The 20,441-nt window shown below is 27.8% G+C and overlaps 1 protein-coding gene across 1 annotated transcript; it reads left to right on the top strand.

The window, feature by feature from the left end:
* The first annotated feature begins 1,132 nt into the window (after positions 1-1,132).
* Positions 1,133-9,650, top strand: LOC134829333 (protein hairy-like). Its single transcript, XM_063842372.1, has 3 exons — positions 1,133-1,566; positions 7,604-7,699; positions 8,548-9,650. The coding sequence occupies exons 1-3, from the start codon at positions 1,411-1,413 to the stop codon at positions 9,340-9,342; spliced, it is 1,047 nt and encodes a 348-aa protein (XP_063698442.1). The 5' UTR covers positions 1,133-1,410; the 3' UTR covers positions 9,343-9,650.
* The last annotated feature ends 10,791 nt before the right edge of the window (positions 9,651-20,441 follow it).

Consider the following 20,441-nt stretch of genomic DNA (forward strand, 5'->3'; position numbering starts at 1 on the left):
ATTATTTTTCAAATTTTTTGACAGTTATTTTTATGAATTTTTTTTTTGTTTAAATTTTTAACTTCAAATACTCTGAGATCAAATTTAAATTATCAACTTGCAATGTAAAAACAACAAAAAAAAATTGGAGCGGCCTAAATTATTTTTTAAAAAATTTTTAATTTGGGAAATTTCGTTTGACTTTTTCATCTTTTGAGATAATATTAAAAAATAATATTTAAAAAAAGATAATTCAAAGTTAAGAATCAACGTTTAACGTCCAAAAACATTAAAAATCACAAAAAAAAATTAAAAAAATATTTATAATTGTATATCACCCCACTCCCCCCTAATCAGAATCCTCATGAGACAAAAAAATGAAAATATTAAATTTATTCGTCTTAATAGCTGAGATGATAAGAAACACGCAAACCGTCCGTAATCCAATCAGTGCAGCGGCATGCCAAGCCGGATAAATACACCTTGCCACCTACCTGCGACGATCCACGAATTGCACATGCCATTCACATTTAGCAAAATATTTACTATTATCGTTCGGTTGAATTAAACAAAAAAAAACCCGAACGCGAAAAAAAAATTCATATAAAAATTGAAAGTTCCCCTGCGACTCGATCGTTCGTGCGTACCGTAACATTTTTTGTTTTTACGGTATTTCATTTGTGAATCACAGGGGAAATAATTTTTTTTACTACGAAACTTCTCCTCCAACACGATTTTAGCCGAACGTGCACGCGCTTATTTGTCATCATCATCATCAACGAAGATTTTTGTAGGAGCACGACAGAGGATTCAAAAAAAAATCTCTAAAAATATCGGACCTTAACAACGTACATGCACTTTTTTCTCTATGCTTACTTGATTCATTCATTCATTCATCATCGGTAAATCGGTACACAACACACAGAAAATCGGTCGTGATAAGTGTTCGGCTGCAATTTTCTACCTACTTACCTACCGTCTGCCTACACAGGAACGGGGCACGCACGTCACACAAGTGGTTGAAGATTTCTTCGTACACGGGAAACACGAAGAATGGGACCGAAAGAACGTCGACGACGAACGGCAGCGGCAGAAACAGAACAATCCAACAGTCTTGCTTCGAACGTTGAATAGTGAAGACACCTCTGAAAAATAAAAAAAAATATTTATTATTAAAAAAAAATAATAATAAATTTAAAGTAAAAGTGAATTGAAATCGAAATTGATTTTTCAAAAAAAAAAAAATTTATTAAAAAAAGTGAAAATAATTTTTAAAAATAAAAAAAATTATTTCAGACAAAAAATTAAGTCTGAAAAAATTAAATGAAGAATTAAAAAAAAAATAATTAAAAAATAAAAAAAAATAACTTTGTGATTGATCGTGCTGATAAAAATCCATTCAAAATTGCAAAATTAAAATTTTTCAACAAAATGGTCACTGGAATTGACCCCTCGTCGCAAATAATGACAAATCCATCGCCGCCGTCGCAAAACCCACCGATGGCGACGCAACTTGGCAACATTGCCAACGGATCTCCCACGCCGCCCTCCGTGGAGCCCGTTAAGCGTCCCAGCGATGCCAGACGAGTAAGTTTCCAAAAATACCAAAAAAATTTTTTTTTTTTGTTAATTATATTGAACTGTGTACAGTAATCGATAAATTTTGCGCGCACACACAAATTTTTCGACACCCACACTCCTGTGTCGAAAAAAAAATTTATCATCACAAAAATTTTTCCTTGGCACAACAACGACGACGAACGCCTTTTGCCTCTTCTTTTCTCTTCTTTCTCCTTCGCATACCTACCAACAATTGACGGCATCGCACCGACAAAAAAAAAGTGACATGACGAGCGTCAAGTGTTTTATACGTTTTTTTTTTGTTGCTGTAGCAAACGGCACTTAGAATGATTGAGGCTGTTTGCCACCTCGACACATTTCGACATCCGACAGCAAAAAAAAAAAAAAAAAAGTTTGCTAAAAAAACCCAAAAGTCGCCCACATGCTTTTCTTGCCTGTTTCTGCCTGCCGTCGACAACTGATGACGACGACGTCCTTGCGCGCCATCATTCCGGTCCCCCCGGTTAATTTCGCTCCGAACTTCTGACATTCCGGTTTACATGAACTGGCGTGTATGTGGGTGTCGCCACCACCCAACCAACACATTTTCCTCATGCCACTGCGGACGAAAAGCAGGCGCGCGTCAATGACGAACAACCATCACATGATCGTCATAGCTGCCTTCTGTGTCGACAGAGGAAAAAAAAAGTTTTTCATTCATGGAAAACCTTGTAAGTGTGAGCCGATGTTGTCGAATGTGTTGTGTGTGGGTAAATAAATAGAACGAGGCGACGATGTTGATGATGATAAGTGTTTGATTCCATGAATGAATTTCGAAACGCAAAAACGTCATGTTGCCAGGATTAAGTGGGTGGTTGGTTGGTTGGTGATGGTTGGAAAATTTTCCCTCGGCACCAAGCTCTTGCTACATGTAGCGATGTAGATTGAGGAAGGTTATGTGTAGGAGCAATTTTCTTGTCACATTTTACGTGTGTGTGGAAAATGAGTTGAGTGCTCGCCCACTCGAACGATATTTTACTTTATCCTAGCGACTAGACAATTTGACGCAAAATAAAGCAGCAACAAAAAAAATATATAAAATTCAGGTCAAGTCACAAAAAAACATTTTTTCCCACACTTTTTATGCTGTGCGTTGTTGTCATCATCTACTACGTCGTAGGTCAACTCCATCGTCACCAACAAAAAAAAAATCTAAACTCAGTTAAAAATTTTTTGGGGTTAAAAGTTTCTCAGGAAATTTAATTTTTTAATAGAAAAAAACGAAAAAACTACAAAAAAAAATTATATTTAAAAAATTTTATAAAATGCATGAGAAAAAAAATTTTTAAAGCTAATTTTTCTAATTTAATTTTATAAATTTTAAGAACATTCATGATATAAAAAAATTTTTGTTATTCAAAAAATAAAATTTTTGAGATTTAAAAGAATAATTAAAATTCTTAAGTTTGTTAAATTTATTTTAAATATTTTAAAAAAAATATTCTTTTTTTAAATTTAAATTAAATTAAATTTATTTTATTTATTTATTAATTTTTTATTAAATTTTATTTAATTTATTTATTTTAATTTATAAATAATTAACAAAAATATTTAATTAAACATAAAATAAAATAAAATTTGTAAAATAATCAAAAATTCAAATTTTTTGATTATAAAATTTATTTTTTTAAAATTTGTTAAATAATCATAAAAATCATCAAATTTTTCTGAAAATTTAAATTAAATTAATTAAAAATTTATTAATATTAAAAATCCTAATTTTGGAAATAAATTCTTAAATAATTTTTTAAAATAAATATTGAAAGAAATTTTTATTAAAAATATAGAAAATTTTTTGAAAAAATTGAAAATTTTGTTTTTTCTTTCAAATCAAAAAATAAAAATTTAATAAAAAAATTAAAAACACAGAGTTTTTATAAAAAAAAAAATTAAAATTTTTATTGAATAAAAAAATAATTTAAAAGTTTTTAACTAAAATTTTTAAAAATTAAATATTTTTTTTCGCATTTTAAACTTATAAAAAAAATAAAATTAAAAAAAATATGAAGAGTTTTTGAGTTTAAAAAAAAATAAATAAAGAAATAAATTTAATTAATTAATTAAAAAATTTTAATAACAATTTTTAAAAATTCAAAATTTTTATCAATTTTCATTAAAATTAAAAAAAAAATAAAATTTTACCTATAAGAAATTTTTTTGTTAAAATTAAAATTATTTTTTAATTAAAATGTCTAATATGGTTAAAATTTTGAGACATTGTAATCTTTTTCTAACTGGGCAATCAAAATCTAATTATGAAATTGCCACGCGCAGCTTCTGTTATTTTCCGTTCCGTCGTTCCGAGAATGTTTATAGCCAGTTAAAAATATCTCTTAATTTTTTTTTTGCTCTATGAACGTCTGTACGTGCCACATTTTTTATTCGTTGTCGCTTGTGTTATGCGTCGATAATCATCAAAATATGGCAAAACATCCGTCATGACGAGGCAATTTTTTTTTTTTTGATGCGATGGAAAATTTTTTGACCAGATTCACACCGGAAGCGTGATCATCGGAAGTTTCCGCGACGGAACCGCGGAACGGAAACACACGGCATTAAGCAACGCTTTACGCGATAAATTGATTGAGCGCACGTGGCAAAAAATGAACGCGTTCAATTGATTTCAAGTGTACTTCGAGTGAACATATTAGGAAGCGTTAACGACCACGCGACGACGAGACGACGACAAAAATATTATTTATTTATTTTTAAAATCAACAATGTACCGCGACGCGCGCAAAAAAACGCATAAAATGACTCACCTTAGCCTTCTTCGGACTTCGGATGACGACACAACAATTAAAATCGTCTTCGTTTTATTTTTTGTCTCATTGATTGATTGACGCGACGACGACATTTATCGATCGATGATGCGGTTTTCTGTCGAATTTCATGCTGGCTGGGGAAAAGTGAAGGTCAAAGATCGGAAATTCGACTAATTAAATCAATTGTTGGGTACCCACATGGAAATGTCCAAAAAAAAATAATAATTTTTTTACGCCAACTCGAAAAAAGCAAGAAAAAAAATTAATTTGGAGTGTGGGAATATTCTTCGCTGCCATGCCACCACCGAGCGCGCCGAGAGAGAGATTTATTATTAAAACGTCAGAGAATGAGAATATTCGTTGCTGACTGACATGCCATGGCGTGTGCAGTCAATTTTAATAATAACAGAGCACTTAGCTACAATTCAAGCAGCAAACAGCCAACAACAACAACAGCCAGAGCGTGGCTAGAAACGACTTTTGAGTTGACATGCGCGACAAAAAAAGGCACAGAAAAGAAAAGGAAATTCATGAATGATTTACACCAACACGCCGAGCTCGCATGTGTGCACCCATAAAATGATAAAATAAAAAAAAATAATTGTAAAACTAAGCTAACTAACTGGCACATGTCAAATACTTGTAAACACACACGTTAAGCCGAATACGGCTTTTTATAATTGCCACGCGAATATTTCATACCTCTCAAAGTAAATATTTATTATAAAGTCATATCGTTCGTTGGTCGCGTTGCTTTTTTTCCTCGCGTTTTGTTTTTATATCAAATTAATGCGACGAGCAAAAAAAAAGGGAACGTGTGATGAGCAACGATCTACATTGTTGTTGTGAATGAATGAATTCGACCGCAAAACGGTGGAAAATTTCAGATGTTTGTTCAGTGGTTAACAATCGAATGGCAAAAAGCAGCTCAGGTCAGATAAACAGATTTTATTTTTTTTTTGTTTAGTTGAATTATTTGGCGTGAATTTAGCGACGTGTCGATAAGTGGCAATGTGCTCTTCGGAAATTTTCCATTAATTATAATTCGTGGTGACAATGATGATAATTAGAGCAGGCGACGCGATGTAATGCGTTAGTTGTGACTATCACTATCGCGGATCTTATCGACATATGATGGCAATGACGGCATGCCGTAATCGAGCGGTAATTGCATCGATGGGCGGAAAATGTGTGATGGGAGTGAGATAAAAAAAAGTTTTTTTTGATGGGAATTACGTAGTTGGAGCGGAAATTTAAATAAAAATTAGAAAAATAAATTTATTTAAAGAGAATTTTGAGTCAAAAATTTTGATTTTAAGCCGAATAAATTATTTTAATTTTTTTAATAAATATTTTTAAATAATTAAAAAAAAAATTATTTTTAAATATTTTTTTTTAATTTTTTATTATTCTTAATTGTTTGAAATCACTAAAAAATATTTTTTTTAATTTATTTTTTGTAAGAAAAAATTATTGGAAAATATTTATTTTTTTTATTAATTATTTTTAATTTTTATTTATTTATTTTATACAAATGTCTCAAAAATTGTACAAATTTCAATCAAATTTTTTAAAAATATAATTAAAAAATAATTTTGATTCTAAAACTCAGATTTAAACCCAAATAAATTATTATTTAAATTTAATTTAAACTTAATTTAAATTAATTAATTTTTTTTTTACTAAAATAATTATTTCTTAATGTAATATTTTTTTTAATATTTAAAATTGCTTGAAATAAATTATTTAATTTATTTTAAATTTTAAAAAATATTTTTTTAATTTATTTTAAAAAAGTTTTTTAATTTAAAAATTATTTTAAATTTTTTTTTTTTAAAAATCAGTCAAAAATAAAAAAAAAATTTTTTTGATGAATAATCAATCTTAAATCTTAAATTTTTTGGTATTTTTTCTCACAAATATCAATAAATCTTACCTCATCAAATAAATAAAAATCATTCACACGCTCAAAAAAAATCGTAATTGAAACTGCAATCAATTCTCGGTTCAACAAGTGCCCCTTGTCCATCTCATGCGGCACTCCAATTAACCGAAAAAATCAATAAAAATTTCACGCTGCGACACTCCATTCCGAGTTTCACTTAATAACAACAATAATCAATCCTCCTCATTAACGAAAAAAAAAAATAATATAAAATTTACCGTACGAAGAAGGTCAGACACGCGCGCACACACTCAACACACAAATCACCCACATTCGGTTCGTTCGCATCGCACATCGTTCTTTCCATACCGGGGACTGCCATCCAAATAAAGCGAAGATGCTCAGAAAAAAAAAATATTATTAATTTGAAATTCAAATGCGCTCCGAATGGCGAGTTAAATGACATTTTGCGAGTAAATGCGTGGCAGCAGTGGGCACACACACGCTTCGTCGTCGACGTCGTCGTAATTTTCACTTAATTAAGTTACTCACCATATTTTGTTTGCTCGCTTTTTATGTCATTTTACGCGGGCAGGAGTTTTGGTCAAGAAATCAAAAAAAAATTTAAAAAAAAAATCTGAAGGCGTGGAAGAAAAAATTTTCTCTTATCTCGCTGGCGTCCCTCAATCCAAAGTCAATCGATAAAAGAAAAAAAAATTCTCATGAACAAAATCCCATTAAAAAAGATTTACGTTTTGGCACGTGGTGAATTTTTCGCCATGTGAATGTGGGTGAGAAATTCTTTGTAAGAGGAAAAAAACATAAAAAAAAAATTTTTTTTGGGGCCTTTGTGTGTTCGCGAGTCGTCATAAGCAAAGTAAATAAATAGATCAAACACACAAGTAGGTTGTTTGATGGAATATTTGGCATTTATTCTACAACAACACAGGTACCAACTACGCAAAAATTCCATTCATATGAGCCAAAGAATGCAAATGAATGTTTTTCAGTGATTTTTTTTTTATTTTTTTGTAAAAATACGTGTTGCCGCCGATGCCGTCTCGTTTGTTTGCTCGGTCGGTTCACACCTACACAATGACTTTGTTGACCACAACGCGCACGGTGCGCGCGGCACGGTGCGAAATATCAAATAAAATTTTTTTTTTGTACAAATAGTTTCGCCATCACGTTTTCTATTTTTAGCGCAAACAACAAAAAAAAAACGATTTTATTATTGGAATTTTGTGTTATTAATAAATTTAATCTTTTACTCTTCTTTTCTTGCGGATCATTATTATTGTTGTTTAATTTGATGTCGTGCGCTAATGGAAGAATTCTATTTTTATCTTTGCAGAGTAACAAGCCAATCATGGAGAAACGACGACGTGCCAGAATCAATAACTGTCTAAATGAGTTGAAGACGCTCATTTTGGATGCCATGAAAAAAGACGTAAGTATTTTTTTTTTACAATATTTTTTCCATCAAAAGTCGATCAAGTTGCCCTATTTTACCTAAAAATAATTTTTTTGAAAATTAAAATTAAAATATTTTTCTAAAATTTTATTAAATTATTAAAATCATTTTAATAAATTAATAATATTTTTTTAAAAAAATTATTTTAATTTAATTAGTTTAAATTTAATTAAATTTAATAATTTTTTTTAATTTAATTAATTTTAAGCTAATAAATTTTTAAATTATTTTTTTTAATTTAAAAATTAAAAAAAATTAAATTAAATTTTAAAAAAATATTGAATTGTTTAATTTTTATTTTCCTTGAATTTTAAAAATAATTTAAATTTTAAAAATGTTAAGAATTTATTGAAATCAAATATTTAATTACCTAAAAATAATTTTTTTTTTAAATTAATTAAATTTAAAAATCAAAACTTCAAAATTTATTTTAATGATTAAAAATATTTTAAATAATTTCTTATTTATTTAAATTTAATGAAAATTTAATTGTTAATTTTTTTTATTAAATTTAAAATTCATTAAAATTAAAAATCTTTTAAAAAAACGTTTAAATTTAAAAAAAATGAAAAATTCTTTTTTAAATTTTTTTTTTCTTTAAATTTAAATTTTAAATTATTTAATTTTTTTTTAATTATTTTTTCATACAGTAAATTTTTAAATAAAATAAAAATTAAAAACAAATTAAATTTAAAAAAAAATCACTTTCATGAATTTAATACGAATTTTTAATTATTTTTGAAATTTTTGATGCAACTTACCTTTAAAAATAATATTTTAGCAATAAAAAATTAATAATTTTATTTTTTTTAATTTCTTTCCAGCCTGCTCGTCATTCAAAACTCGAAAAAGCCGACATTCTCGAGATGACCGTCAAGCATTTGCAAAACTTGCAACGTCAATCCTCCCACATGGCCGACTCGAACGTCTTGAACAAATTCAAAGCTGGTTTCACGGAATGCGCCAACGAAGTCAACCGTTTCCCCGGCATCGAACCCATCGTCAAGCGTCGCCTCTTGCAACACTTGAACAACTGCATCAACGGCAACGCCAAACCCCAAGAAACGCCCATCGCGCCCCACCAACAACCCTCTCCCAACAACAGCAGTTCCGTGCAAGTTCACATCCTCCCGTCGCCCCCCAGTTCGCCGCAACGCGAACAACCCCAAATCACGACAACCGGCAACGGCTACTACTTGAACGGCATCCAGCTAATCCCAACCAAATTATCGAATGGCAGTGTCGCGTTCGTGTTACCGCAAGCCCCAGCACCCGTTCCCATGCTCGTGCCCATTCCGCAACGAACCGCCTCCACAGGTTCCGCCACGTCAAATACCTCGCTCTACGACAACAATTCGTCGTCGGCGTCGCAGCATCGCTTGCATCGCGAAAATTCCACGTCGCCCTACCACACACCACCGAGTCCCGCCAACAGTTACGACGCCATGGATTGCACGCCGCCCTCGCATGTCACCGCTGCGTCGTTGCATCATCATCATGCCGCCACGCAACAAATGCACCACCACCAACAACAGTATCCCGGATCGTACAGCCCGGTGCCGCTTTCGCTCGTGATGCGCAAAGACGAGGACGACGACAAGCCATGGAGACCCTGGTAAATCTCTGAAAAACAAAAAAATCATTAATCTTAGCTTCTAACTGACATGTTCTACGAGTTCGCGCGTCGATTGAACGGAAAAAAAGTGTCAAGTCAGCGCGCGGTGTCACCTTTCGACTTCGATATGCAAAATAATTATGGCATAGAACGTGCCTCGCGTGAATCGACAAATATGCAAATTTTTCATTGAGTCATCGTTTATCGATCGATTATTGTCGAAGCTTTTTTTTTCGATGGCATTTCAAAGGTACGAAAATAAAATCGGACCTTAGACCCGTTTGTTGTCTGACTCGAAGAAAAAAAAATTTACATACATTTTTTTTTTCGTCGAACACGTTTTTTGTTTATTTTCAAAGCAGAACAACAAAGTCGTCGTAACTAACTCACTTATTTACTGAGTCAGCGAATATTTTGTCATGGGCACATCCACGTCTCGAAAAAAAAAATTTTTTTTTTCGTTTTAATCCAATATTCAATAGTAGTCGGTCACATTCTCATTCAAAAGTTCACTGAATATTAGCACGTTTTTTGCATGCTCAAGTGGCGGCCTGGAAAAATGTGACACAAACACGAGAAGATTTCGTTTTTGTTTGATCTCGCGATTTATTTAACCTTTTGTGCGAGACGAACGGACTCACGTTTCGCGCCCGATTCGAGGCAGTTGACCACAAATTTCCGACAGAACAATCGAGAAAAAAATTCAAATCAATCTCTGGTTGTCATTGCCACTTGTTGGAAGTTTTGTGCGTTCTCTGACGTCACGCGAGCGTCATTGTCGTGTTGTTTTCGTACAAAAAAAGTGCTGCTGTTGACATATTTACGTTCAAAATCGACGTCGGATGCTTACCAGTAGTAGTGTAGGTAATAAAAATGATAAATGTTGTCTTAAACAGAAAAACATCTAAATAACTTTAAAAAAAAATATTTAAACCAAAAAAAAATTTTTTTTTTAGAAAAAAAATATTTAACAGAGGTCAGTAAAGAAATCGCTACAAAAAAAAAATTATTATTTTTTTTTAATTAATTAAAAAGTGCCTTCAATTTTTTTTTTTTAATATTATTTTTTTTTATTTAATTATTTTTTGGGCATTTATTGCAATAATTAATTTAATTTTAAATAATTTAAAAAAAAAAACAACACACAAAATGTGACAATGATCACAAAATGTCTTCCAAATAAAATTGATCAGGAAAAAATTATTTTCAAATTGCAATAAGAAAAAAATTGCTTAAAGTTTAATTATTGATTAATTAAAATAAAATTATTTTTTTTTAAATATTATTTAATTTTATATAAGTTTGAATTACACACAAAAAACACCTTACTAGCTTTAGTTTTCTGTTAATATTATTTTAAGTAATTTTAGTTGTAAATGTAAATAAACTTGTAAATAACTTATAAGAATATATTTATGCACATAATTGTTGAGAGTGTCGAAACTGAGAAAAAAACACAAATATTTATATGAAAAGATGTTAAAAACTGAGGAAAAAATATTTTTGGTGATAAAATATAAAAAATTATAAAAAATATATAAATTTATAGACGTTTTCTAAAAAAGATAAAAAAAAATGATTTAAAGAAAAATCACCTGATGAATGTTATAAGAATTTACTGTGCAAAGAATGTCAAATAATATATTAAGACACTATACTAAAAACAAAAAAAAATATATGAGAAGAAAAAAAAAATAAATAAAAAATCTCATTATTATATATTATACAGAAAAAAAAACTTCTTTTATTTATTTTAATTTCCATTTGTTGCCTATTTTTGCATGATTTTTGCATTCAAAGCGGAGAAGTTGGTAATGATTTGCTAAAAAGGTAAGTGTAGTGATTCATAATTGCACAAGAGTAAGTAGTAAATGTGAGTTCGATAAACGTTTCGCATTAAAAATTAGCGAGAAAGCACGTCTCGCTGACTTGAAAATTAAACGATAAGGCGGAGTTGAGAGTATTTTTAGTCGATTTTTTTTTCAATGAAATGAAGAATTTGTAGGAAATTTACGGAAAAAAAAATTTGAGGTTAAATTAAAATTAATCCACGTAAAAAATTTCCACGCAAAAAAATTATTATTTATCATTTTAAATTTATATTTTTTTTAATTAATTTTTTTTTTATTTTAATATATTTTTATTCAAATTTTTATTATTTTTTTATTTGAATTTTCTAACCACGTGTTTTAATTAATTTTTTTATCACGTAAAGAATTTAATTTTTTATAATTTTAAATTTATATTTTTTTTTATTTTATTAAAATTTTCCAACCACGTGGTTTATTAATTTTTTTTTGACACGTGAATTAATAATTTTAAAAACCACGTGGTTTAATTTAATTTTCAACCACGTGGTTTATTCAAATTTTACCACGTGATTTGACGAATTACATTCAGCAAAGCTCAGGGTCAAAAAAAATTGACTTTAAAAATTTAACTTTAAACTTCATAAAAAATAAATCTTAAATTTTTTAAATAAATAAGAAAAATCTTGGGGAAAAAATCATAAAAAATTTTTTAATTTAAAAAATTTCAAATAAAATATTTCAACTTGAATTTATGTGACTTTTACTAAAGATTAAATTTTATCTTTTTATTTATTTTTTTTAGGCCCTGGTGACGAATTTTTCAAATATTTTACCCACATAGAAATTTGTAAGTCAAAAAGGTTTTAAATTTAAAGCATGAATTTAAATTTTTCACACAGTTTATTTAACTGTCAGGGGCGTCTTTAATATTTAAGATCCCGTTCATGAACTTTTTGAATTAAAAAAATTTCTTAAATACTTTTTGTTAATTTTTATACAAAAAAAAAATTATTAAAAAAAATATAAAAAAAAAATTCTTTAAAAATAATAAATATTTGAGTAACAAAAATAAGTTGTTCTAAAATTTTTCTCCGTATTAAAAATATATTTTCATTTTTCATATTATTGATTTTTTTGTGAATTTTTATATCAGATTGGAGGTTTATTTTTAATTTAATTTTATTTTTAATTAATTTTATTAAAAATATGAGATTTTTTAATCAAAAATGTATAAAAATTGAAAAATCAAAGAGTAACTGTTAAAATTGACATTTAACATTAAAAACTTGAATGCTCAAAGTCCAAAATTGACAAAATTTGACATCAAGTTCAATAAACCCCGAACTTAAATTTGAGCATTTTACTTCAGAAATGACCAAAAATAACAAAAATTAAATCTTTTCTATTAAAAATTCATTAAAAATCTAAAATTTAACAACAAAAGCTTTTAATCCATCTACAAAAAAATCTTAACGTTCTCACGATTTCACAAATAATCAAAAATTCACTTCTTCGTCTTGCTTTTTATTTTAACAAAAATGCTAATAATCAATAATGAAACACATTTTTTGCCGCCATATTTCATGTCTAAGTCAAAAAAAAAATGTTGTTGTTGTGTTTCCAATTAAATTCCCATCATCTTTCGCCAATCTTTTGTGCCATTTTATAGAACAACGGACCGAAAATGAATGATAGTCATTGTCAAAGATACATTTTTGCAAGACAAGAAGGAGAACAGCAACTCATTATATTACACAAAAGTAACATCTCGGCCTTTCTACATTTATAAATTTTATTTTATTTTTTTTTTGACTACCTAGAGGCGAAACACTGAAAAAAAAATTAGAATATTATGATAATGTAAGCGACGATTTTGAGCGACGACGATGACGACGAAGACGCGAAACGGCTGCTGTGCTTTGAATTATGTATTTGCCATCAGCTCGTCATCTCATCATCTTTTCTAATATATTTTTTTGGCTACCGATTTTTTCTTTCTCTTCTCTTTGTCTTTCGGTCATTATTGCTGCTTTTTCGTATTTACATGCATTTTGTGTGCGGTGGGAATTGTAAATTAGGACAAAATGAGAGCAAAAGCAGCTACCGGATGCTGTTTGCATTAAAATTGATAATAATTCTTTTTTTTAAAATAGTGACTAATTTTAAATTTTTAAGAGCTTTGGGCACGTCGCGTCTTTTTTTTCATGGATTTATCGTGACGAAGCACATGTTGAGTAAGGTGAATTTGTGATTTTTTTTTTCGTTGAATGAAAATTAAATGATTAGTAAAGTGTCTGGAAACGTTGCCGCAGGAAATGAGACGGAACGCAATGTTATCAACAAAAAGTCGCACGTAAAAGACGCACAAAGTTCAATAAAATGATGCAAGTTGTGGCGATTCAACAGTCATCGCGAGGGGTTGCGATAAGAAATCCTGGCAACGATGGACTCTCTATCCGGAGGAATTTGAATAATTTATTCGGCGTCACGTGTCGATACATTCACACTAAAAGCACCACCGAAGTGAATGGCTGACAGGTCAAAGGCTCCGTTTTTTTCGCATTGATTGAATTTTTATACATTTTATTGACGCGCGATATGACAGAAAAGTGCTATAAAAAATTCGTGTCTCGCAAGATGAAATATGTGCGAAAAATTGGAAATAAAAAATTTCATTTTTTTTGAAATTTTATTGATGAGATTTTTATTGGATAAAATATTAAAAATTCTAATAAAATTTCAACAAATATTAATAAATTAATTTAAATTTTAAATAAAATTAATTGTATGAATTTTTATCAATTTTTTGAAAAAATAAAAAAAAATTAAATAAAAATTTTTCTCAACTATAAAGGAATTTTTTCTTCAAGAAAAAAAATTTTTTTAATTTTTTTTTTAATATAAATAATTATGCAATTTAAATAAACATTTTTAAAATTTAAAAAAAATAAATTTAAAATAATAAATAATTTTGTTTAAATTTAAAAAAATTGTCTCAAGATGGTAAAAAAAATTAAAAAAGTCTTAAAAAAAATTTTCTATATTTTATTTTTTTTTTATTTTATTTAATGTAATTTTCAATAAGATTTTTTTTTTTTTTTGAAAAATAAAAATTTTTAAAAAAATTTCAAATAAATTTTTAAAACAAATATCCAAAAACAATTAAAACGAAAAATTAAATTAATTTTTTTTTTTTTTTGAAAAAAAAAATATTTTAATTAAAACAAAACTTTTTAATTTTTAAAATTGAACTTTTAGGAAACAAACCTTTTGAAAAAAATTACTATAAAACTTAAAAAATTTTTTTTAAAATTAAATTTTTTTAAATAATAAAAATTTTTAAAAATTGCATTTAAATTATTAAAAGTTTCAATTTTAATTTTTTAATTTTTAATTAACTTAAATTATTTTTAAAAATTACTTTTTACTTAAAATTTTTTAAAAGCCTTTTTAATATTGGTTTTCAAATTAATTTTTAATAATTTTTTTTTATTATTTCGCCATTAAAATTTGTTTGATTCGAATCAAATCCCAAAATTATTTTTGTTTAATTTTTTACGATCTCGAGTAAATTTTTAATAATTTAAAACAAAATTTTAATTTTCCAAAGACTTTTTACTTTAAAAAAATTAATGCGAGAATAATTCGAAAAAAAAACTTAAAAATAGTCAAAAAATATTTTTTAAAATTTTTTCCTTTTGCGAAACTCCAATTTTTTCATTAGTGAGACTTTCCTGCACCAATAAATCGACGTTATCGATGTTTTGTTTTATGATTGTCTGACTCGTCTCCGTCGTCGTAGTAAAGTAATAGATATGAAACGACCGAGCAATGACACACAAAAAAAAATCGTGCTTCACAGATAAGAAAACACGGACGGAGATAGGGGAGACGCGTGTTTGATGAGTGAATGTCGGCTTTAAATCACTTTGTTACTTCTAGACTTCTTGACAATTGTTTTGTGTTATCGCCGTGCGATGTTGCATGTTTCTCTCCTTATCAAAATTACTTATTTTTAGACGAAAAAAAAATATTTTTGGACATGAACCTTCTTCGTTCACTCAACTGACCTTCGTCGGGATTTTAAATTTAATTTTATTTTTTTCGCCGTGTCACCGAAAAACAAAGATGATGAAATTCCGAGGTTTCTAAGATGTTCCAATTTTCTTGTAACGAAAATTTTTTTTGTTCATTATCAGCAAGTAACGACGGACGACGCCTTATCAACACAAAATATTACGTTTTGTTTGAATTCTGTTAAAGTAAATTTTGTTTGTCGACAGCTTTTATGTTGTTGTTTTTTCGTCAAAAATGTCAGACACGTGATTGTCGCGTTCGCCGCACTGTGCTCCACGCTAGCCTTGGAACTCACGAAAAGTCAATGAAACTTATCGATCGATGACATATCGAGTAGGTCTAGACATTTTGCATGCATTTGTCATCCAAAAGATTCCGAAAGATAAAAAAAATTATCTCCGAATAATTAATTATTAAAAAAAATTAAAAATCTGATTTACGCGATAAAGATGTCGTAATATTTATGAAAATTAAAAAAAAAATTCGTAGACGATCAAAGTCGAAATAATCTGATCAGACGGTTGTTCAATTAATCATCGTTCTTAAAACACAAACTTTTTGTCGTAACGCGTCGGACTTTAATTTTTTGAAGTGTTATCAGACGAATGAGACGTCTCGAATTTCATTTCCTTATATTTTTTTCTTTTTTTGTAAGTTGATTAAGTATTTTTTGTACAGTGAAATTTATGCAGCATAAGTTGTTTTTTTATTATTTTGGAGTGAAGAGATTGACGTCAGAAGCGATATTTCGAAGAAAAGTAGAGTGACCAAAGTTGATTGAATTGTTTATTTGGGTTTGTTGCTGTGGAAAGATTTTTTCATTTATTTATTTTTTTTATAAACAATTTTTTTTTTAATTAATGAGACTTTTGAAAGAAAATAAAAAATTATCAGACAAGGAAATTTACATGAACTTGTAAAGAATTTTTTGGAGCGAAAAATTAAATAAGATTTTTTATTGGAGAATTATTTTTTGTTTATTTAATTTTAATTTATTTTAAAAATATTTTTTTTAATTAAATTTTTTATTAAAAAAAACAAAATTTAATTTAAAAAATTTAAATAATGAATTTAAATTTTAATTAAATTTTAATTTTTTTTAAATAAAATAAAATTTTTATTATATTTATTAATAATTAAAATTTTTCATTAAATAAAAAAAATAAATATTCAATTATTCAAAACTTTTAGTAAAAAAAATAAATTAAAATAAAATTAACAAATCACAATTAACAATTCTCCTATAAAATATCTTATTTTATTTTTTGCTCCTGAAAATTTATTTAATTAAAGTCCATTGTTAATTTTTTAAACAAAAATATTAATTAAATTTTATTATGAAAATATTTTTTTAATTAAAATTTTTTATTAAGAAAACAAAAAAAAATATTTAAAAAAAATATTGATAGAAAAATTTAAAAAGAGCAGAAAAATCCGAGAAACATTTAATAAAAATATTTAATTAATTAAAATTTATATTTAAAAAAATTAAAAATCGAAAATAAAATTTAAAAAATTATTTAAATAATCTAATTTAAAATTTAATTAATTTATTTTCTTTTAATTTCAAATTATTTTTTTTTATTAATTTATTTTAATTTTATTTTTTTATATTTTTAAATTTAATTTAATTTTTTTATATTTTTTAATTTTATTTTATCAAAACTAAAAAAAAATAAATAAAAATTTTTTAATTAATTTTTGTTACTAAAAAAATGCAAAATCAAGCAATGTCAATTTCAAATTTGTCTGTCTAAGAATAAACCAGAAATAATTTTCATGGCATTTGCAAAATCGATCAGCAACCACTCCTCGCGCATTAAAATTCAAGTCCAAACTTCACAAATAAATAAATTCATCTGCAGATTTGGTACAAATTTGTGACAAATCTCAATTTCAATTTGCAATTTCATACGAGAAATACACACCGTGAAAAAAAAATCACCGTGAATCGATTAACGACACCGAAAATTGGGTTACGCGTGTATAGCAACAATAAATTTCTTCGCTGCCTCGCAAATAAACGTGATTTTTGTGTGTGTTTCTTTGCCAACTTTTGTGCACACAAAAAAAAAACAACACATTTCAGGAAAGGCGGAATGGCATTATTGCTTACGTTTGTTGTGTTCCTTTTACATTTTATTAGTTTTAAAATTTTTGTGTTGCCAACATTGACGTTCGTTGTGCTGCGAATCACGTGTCTTTGTGTCATTGCGATGCGGCGGTGTCGTAAAACACAGCACCGAGAAGTAACGTGGAAGTAACCTTGGAAACAAGGGCATCGCCTGCAAAAATCCTTGCATTCTCGTGCGCTCGCTGCTGCTGCTGCTGATAAGCGGCGATAAGGAAAGGCACCTGCGATAAAATTTCTTCAAAAGACGGAAAATGTGTGTGTCTATTGATAGTTTTGTGTCGTCGTGTGACGTTCATGCTGATGATGATGATGATGTCGAGTGAAGTTCTGGCAACAATGCCATGTGTTGTGCAAACAAACGACGACGACGACGACAAAGTGGTGTAGGAACAAGTGTAAGTGGGTAAATATTTGAACAGTTGAGATAGTTGACAGCGAGGCGATATCCTCCCGGCGGATTGAAAAGGTATGAGAATTGACCTCTGAAGAAAAAATTTAGGACTTTAGGAGTTAAATTAATCCCTTAAATCAATTTTCTCGTTCAAGGTCATTTTGAGGTCAACATCTCCCTTTTTGGATTGGAAAATGGAAATAAAGCCTTCCAAAGTTCTCATAGCAAATTTTCAACCTTGAAACCTGCTTAGAAAATTTTGGAAGGCCTTCAATGAGGGCTTCAAAAAAGGGGAGGTTAAGTTGACCTCAAAATGACCTTGAATGAGAAAATTCACTTAAGGGATTTATTTGAACTCATATGGAATTCATTTGATCTTCAGAGGTCATTTTCATATTTTTTCAATCCGCAGTAAGGATATCGCCATCTTCAGTTTCTAAAAATTAATCCCTTCAAGAGGTTAATTTAACACCTTCAGAGGTTAATTTAAACCCTAAAGAGACTAACTTCCTTTAATTCTTTAGGAGTTCAGTCTCTTTAGGAATTTAATTAACCTCCTAAGCATCTTGAAGGGATTAATTTTTGAACTTGCAGATGATCATTTCCAAAAGGGGGTTAATTTGACCTTCAAATGACCTTGACTTAGAAAATTGCTTTAAGAAGGTTATTTTAACTCCTAGGGTTTAATTTTAACCCCTTAATTTTGAGGCTTAAGGGTTAACTTTATACCTTTTCAATCCGCAGAGTTATTATCGTACAAATTGAAGAGAGCTGAGTGACGACGACCGACGATTACAGGACGGAAAAAAACCAGACGAATAGTTGATTTATTGAAATTTTTTTCTTCTCTTCCCATATTTCGCAAAGAGCTATAAATTAACCGAATCTCACACATTTTTGCTGTGAATTGCCTTGAAATAAAACTTTTTTTTCGTATTAAAAACATGACAGTTGTGTAGCAAATTTTTACATTTTTCTCCCTAATTATCTAAGTTTCTTTAAAAAATATTTTTTTCTTTCTCTTTCTGTTTGTAACTTGATCCTCCAAATGTCTACAAGAGCAATAATTACCCGAAAAAGTGACCTTTTTTATCTGCGACGGGCGTGTCATATTATTGCCATACACTCGTAAAAAATGCATGCAGACACCATAAACATCAGAACGATAGACGAGTCGGGTTAATAGTTTTGGGATAAAACAGATTATTCATGGACCTCACGCACACAATAGACGAAGAGTAAGACATCACCGCACACCGAAAAAATTGCATGTTTTTCATCAAGACATCAGAAGAATTCAGAAGGTCATGTGGAAGGAGAAGTAAGACGAAACCATCATTATTTTTATGATAGAAATGTGGCGATGACTACCTACAATTTTTGTGCATTGCCGAAAAAAAAGAAACTTATTTATTTTGGACCACCTCGGGAGATGCAAACTGCGAAGTGAAGTGGTGAGGCATGGAAATGAGGCACGTACAAAATTGTTGCAGCAAAAAAGGCAAAAAATTGATGTAGACGACTTCTGTTTTAAATTTAAATTATTTTAATTCATTTTTTTATTTGTTTTGCGGACAGCAAGGGACTAATCACTTTTTTTTTATTGAAGGTTGTTAAGTCACATTTTTCTTGGAGATATTGAAAAATTGCTATTTTAGGAGTAAAATTGTCAGAAGAAGATGTAATTTTAATTTTTAATCCTTTTTTTTAATTAAAAAAAAATATTGTTAAAATTACAAAATTTATAAAATTTAAAGAAAATTATTTAAGCATTAAATTCTTATTTTTTTTTATTTTTCATGGTCAAATTTTTGTTTAAAAATTATTATTTAAATTAAATTATAATAAAAAAATTAAAATTAAATTAAATTATTATTTAAAAAAAAAAATTTAAAGTAAAAAAATTATAAAAAAAATATTTAAAAAATAATTAAAATTCTAAACTAAGAAATTCATCAAAAAAAATCATATTTTTCAAGAAAAAATTGTGAAGTTACATAAGAATTAAAAAGTCAGTAAATCAAGAATTAACGATTTTTCTTTAATTTTTAAATTTTAAAAAAATATTTTAAATAAAAAAATAATAATAATAAAAAAAAAATAAATAAATAAATAAAAAATAAAAAAAAATTTTAAATAATAAAATTTTTTTTTAGTAATAATTAAATTTAATTAAAATTAAATTATTTTATTTATTTATTATTTTTTATTATTTATTTAAATTATTTTTTATTATTTTTTGAATTTATTTTATTTTCTTTTAATTTAATGTATTAAATTTTTTATTTTAAAAAATATTTAAAAGATTTTTTTTGTTTAATAAAAATAAGTTGTAGAAAAAAAATAATAAAAATTCTAAAATTAAAAAATAGTTTATTAAATTTTTGGAGGCTAAAAAAGTCAGGCGATTAAATTTAAAAAAAAATAAATATAATTGTTATAAATAAAAATTGTCTTGAAAATCAAGTCTCTTAAAAAATTCAGAAAAAAATGCACTTTAGTAACTCAATCCCTTCCCTCTTGATATTTCTTCCACAACCCATTGCGTCCCTCATTAATTTTATTTGAACATCATTTACATTATGAACGCAAAAATGTAAAATTTAAAAAAATAACAAACAATAAATAAAATAAAACTACGCGTGCATAAAATGCGAATCACTTCGATCCTCGTTTCACCTTTTCTTTAA

This window comes from Culicoides brevitarsis, chromosome 2 (assembly GCF_036172545.1).
Source record: "Culicoides brevitarsis isolate CSIRO-B50_1 chromosome 2, AGI_CSIRO_Cbre_v1, whole genome shotgun sequence".
Lineage (NCBI taxonomy): Eukaryota > Metazoa > Arthropoda > Insecta > Diptera > Ceratopogonidae > Culicoides > Culicoides brevitarsis.

What these genes read in the sequence shown, in the direction of transcription:
- LOC134829333 (XM_063842372.1), top strand. Translation starts at nt 1,411, where the DNA reads ATGGTCACTGGAATTGACCCCTCGTCGCAAATAATGACAAATCCATCG. An exon ending in GTCCCAGCGATGCCAGACGA is followed by an intron (nt 1,567 to 7,603) that starts GTAAGTTTCCAA and finishes TTATCTTTGCAG; the next exon opens with AGTAACAAGCCAATCATGGA. An exon ending in TGGATGCCATGAAAAAAGAC is followed by an intron (nt 7,700 to 8,547) that starts GTAAGTATTTTT and finishes ATTTCTTTCCAG; the next exon opens with CCTGCTCGTCATTCAAAACT.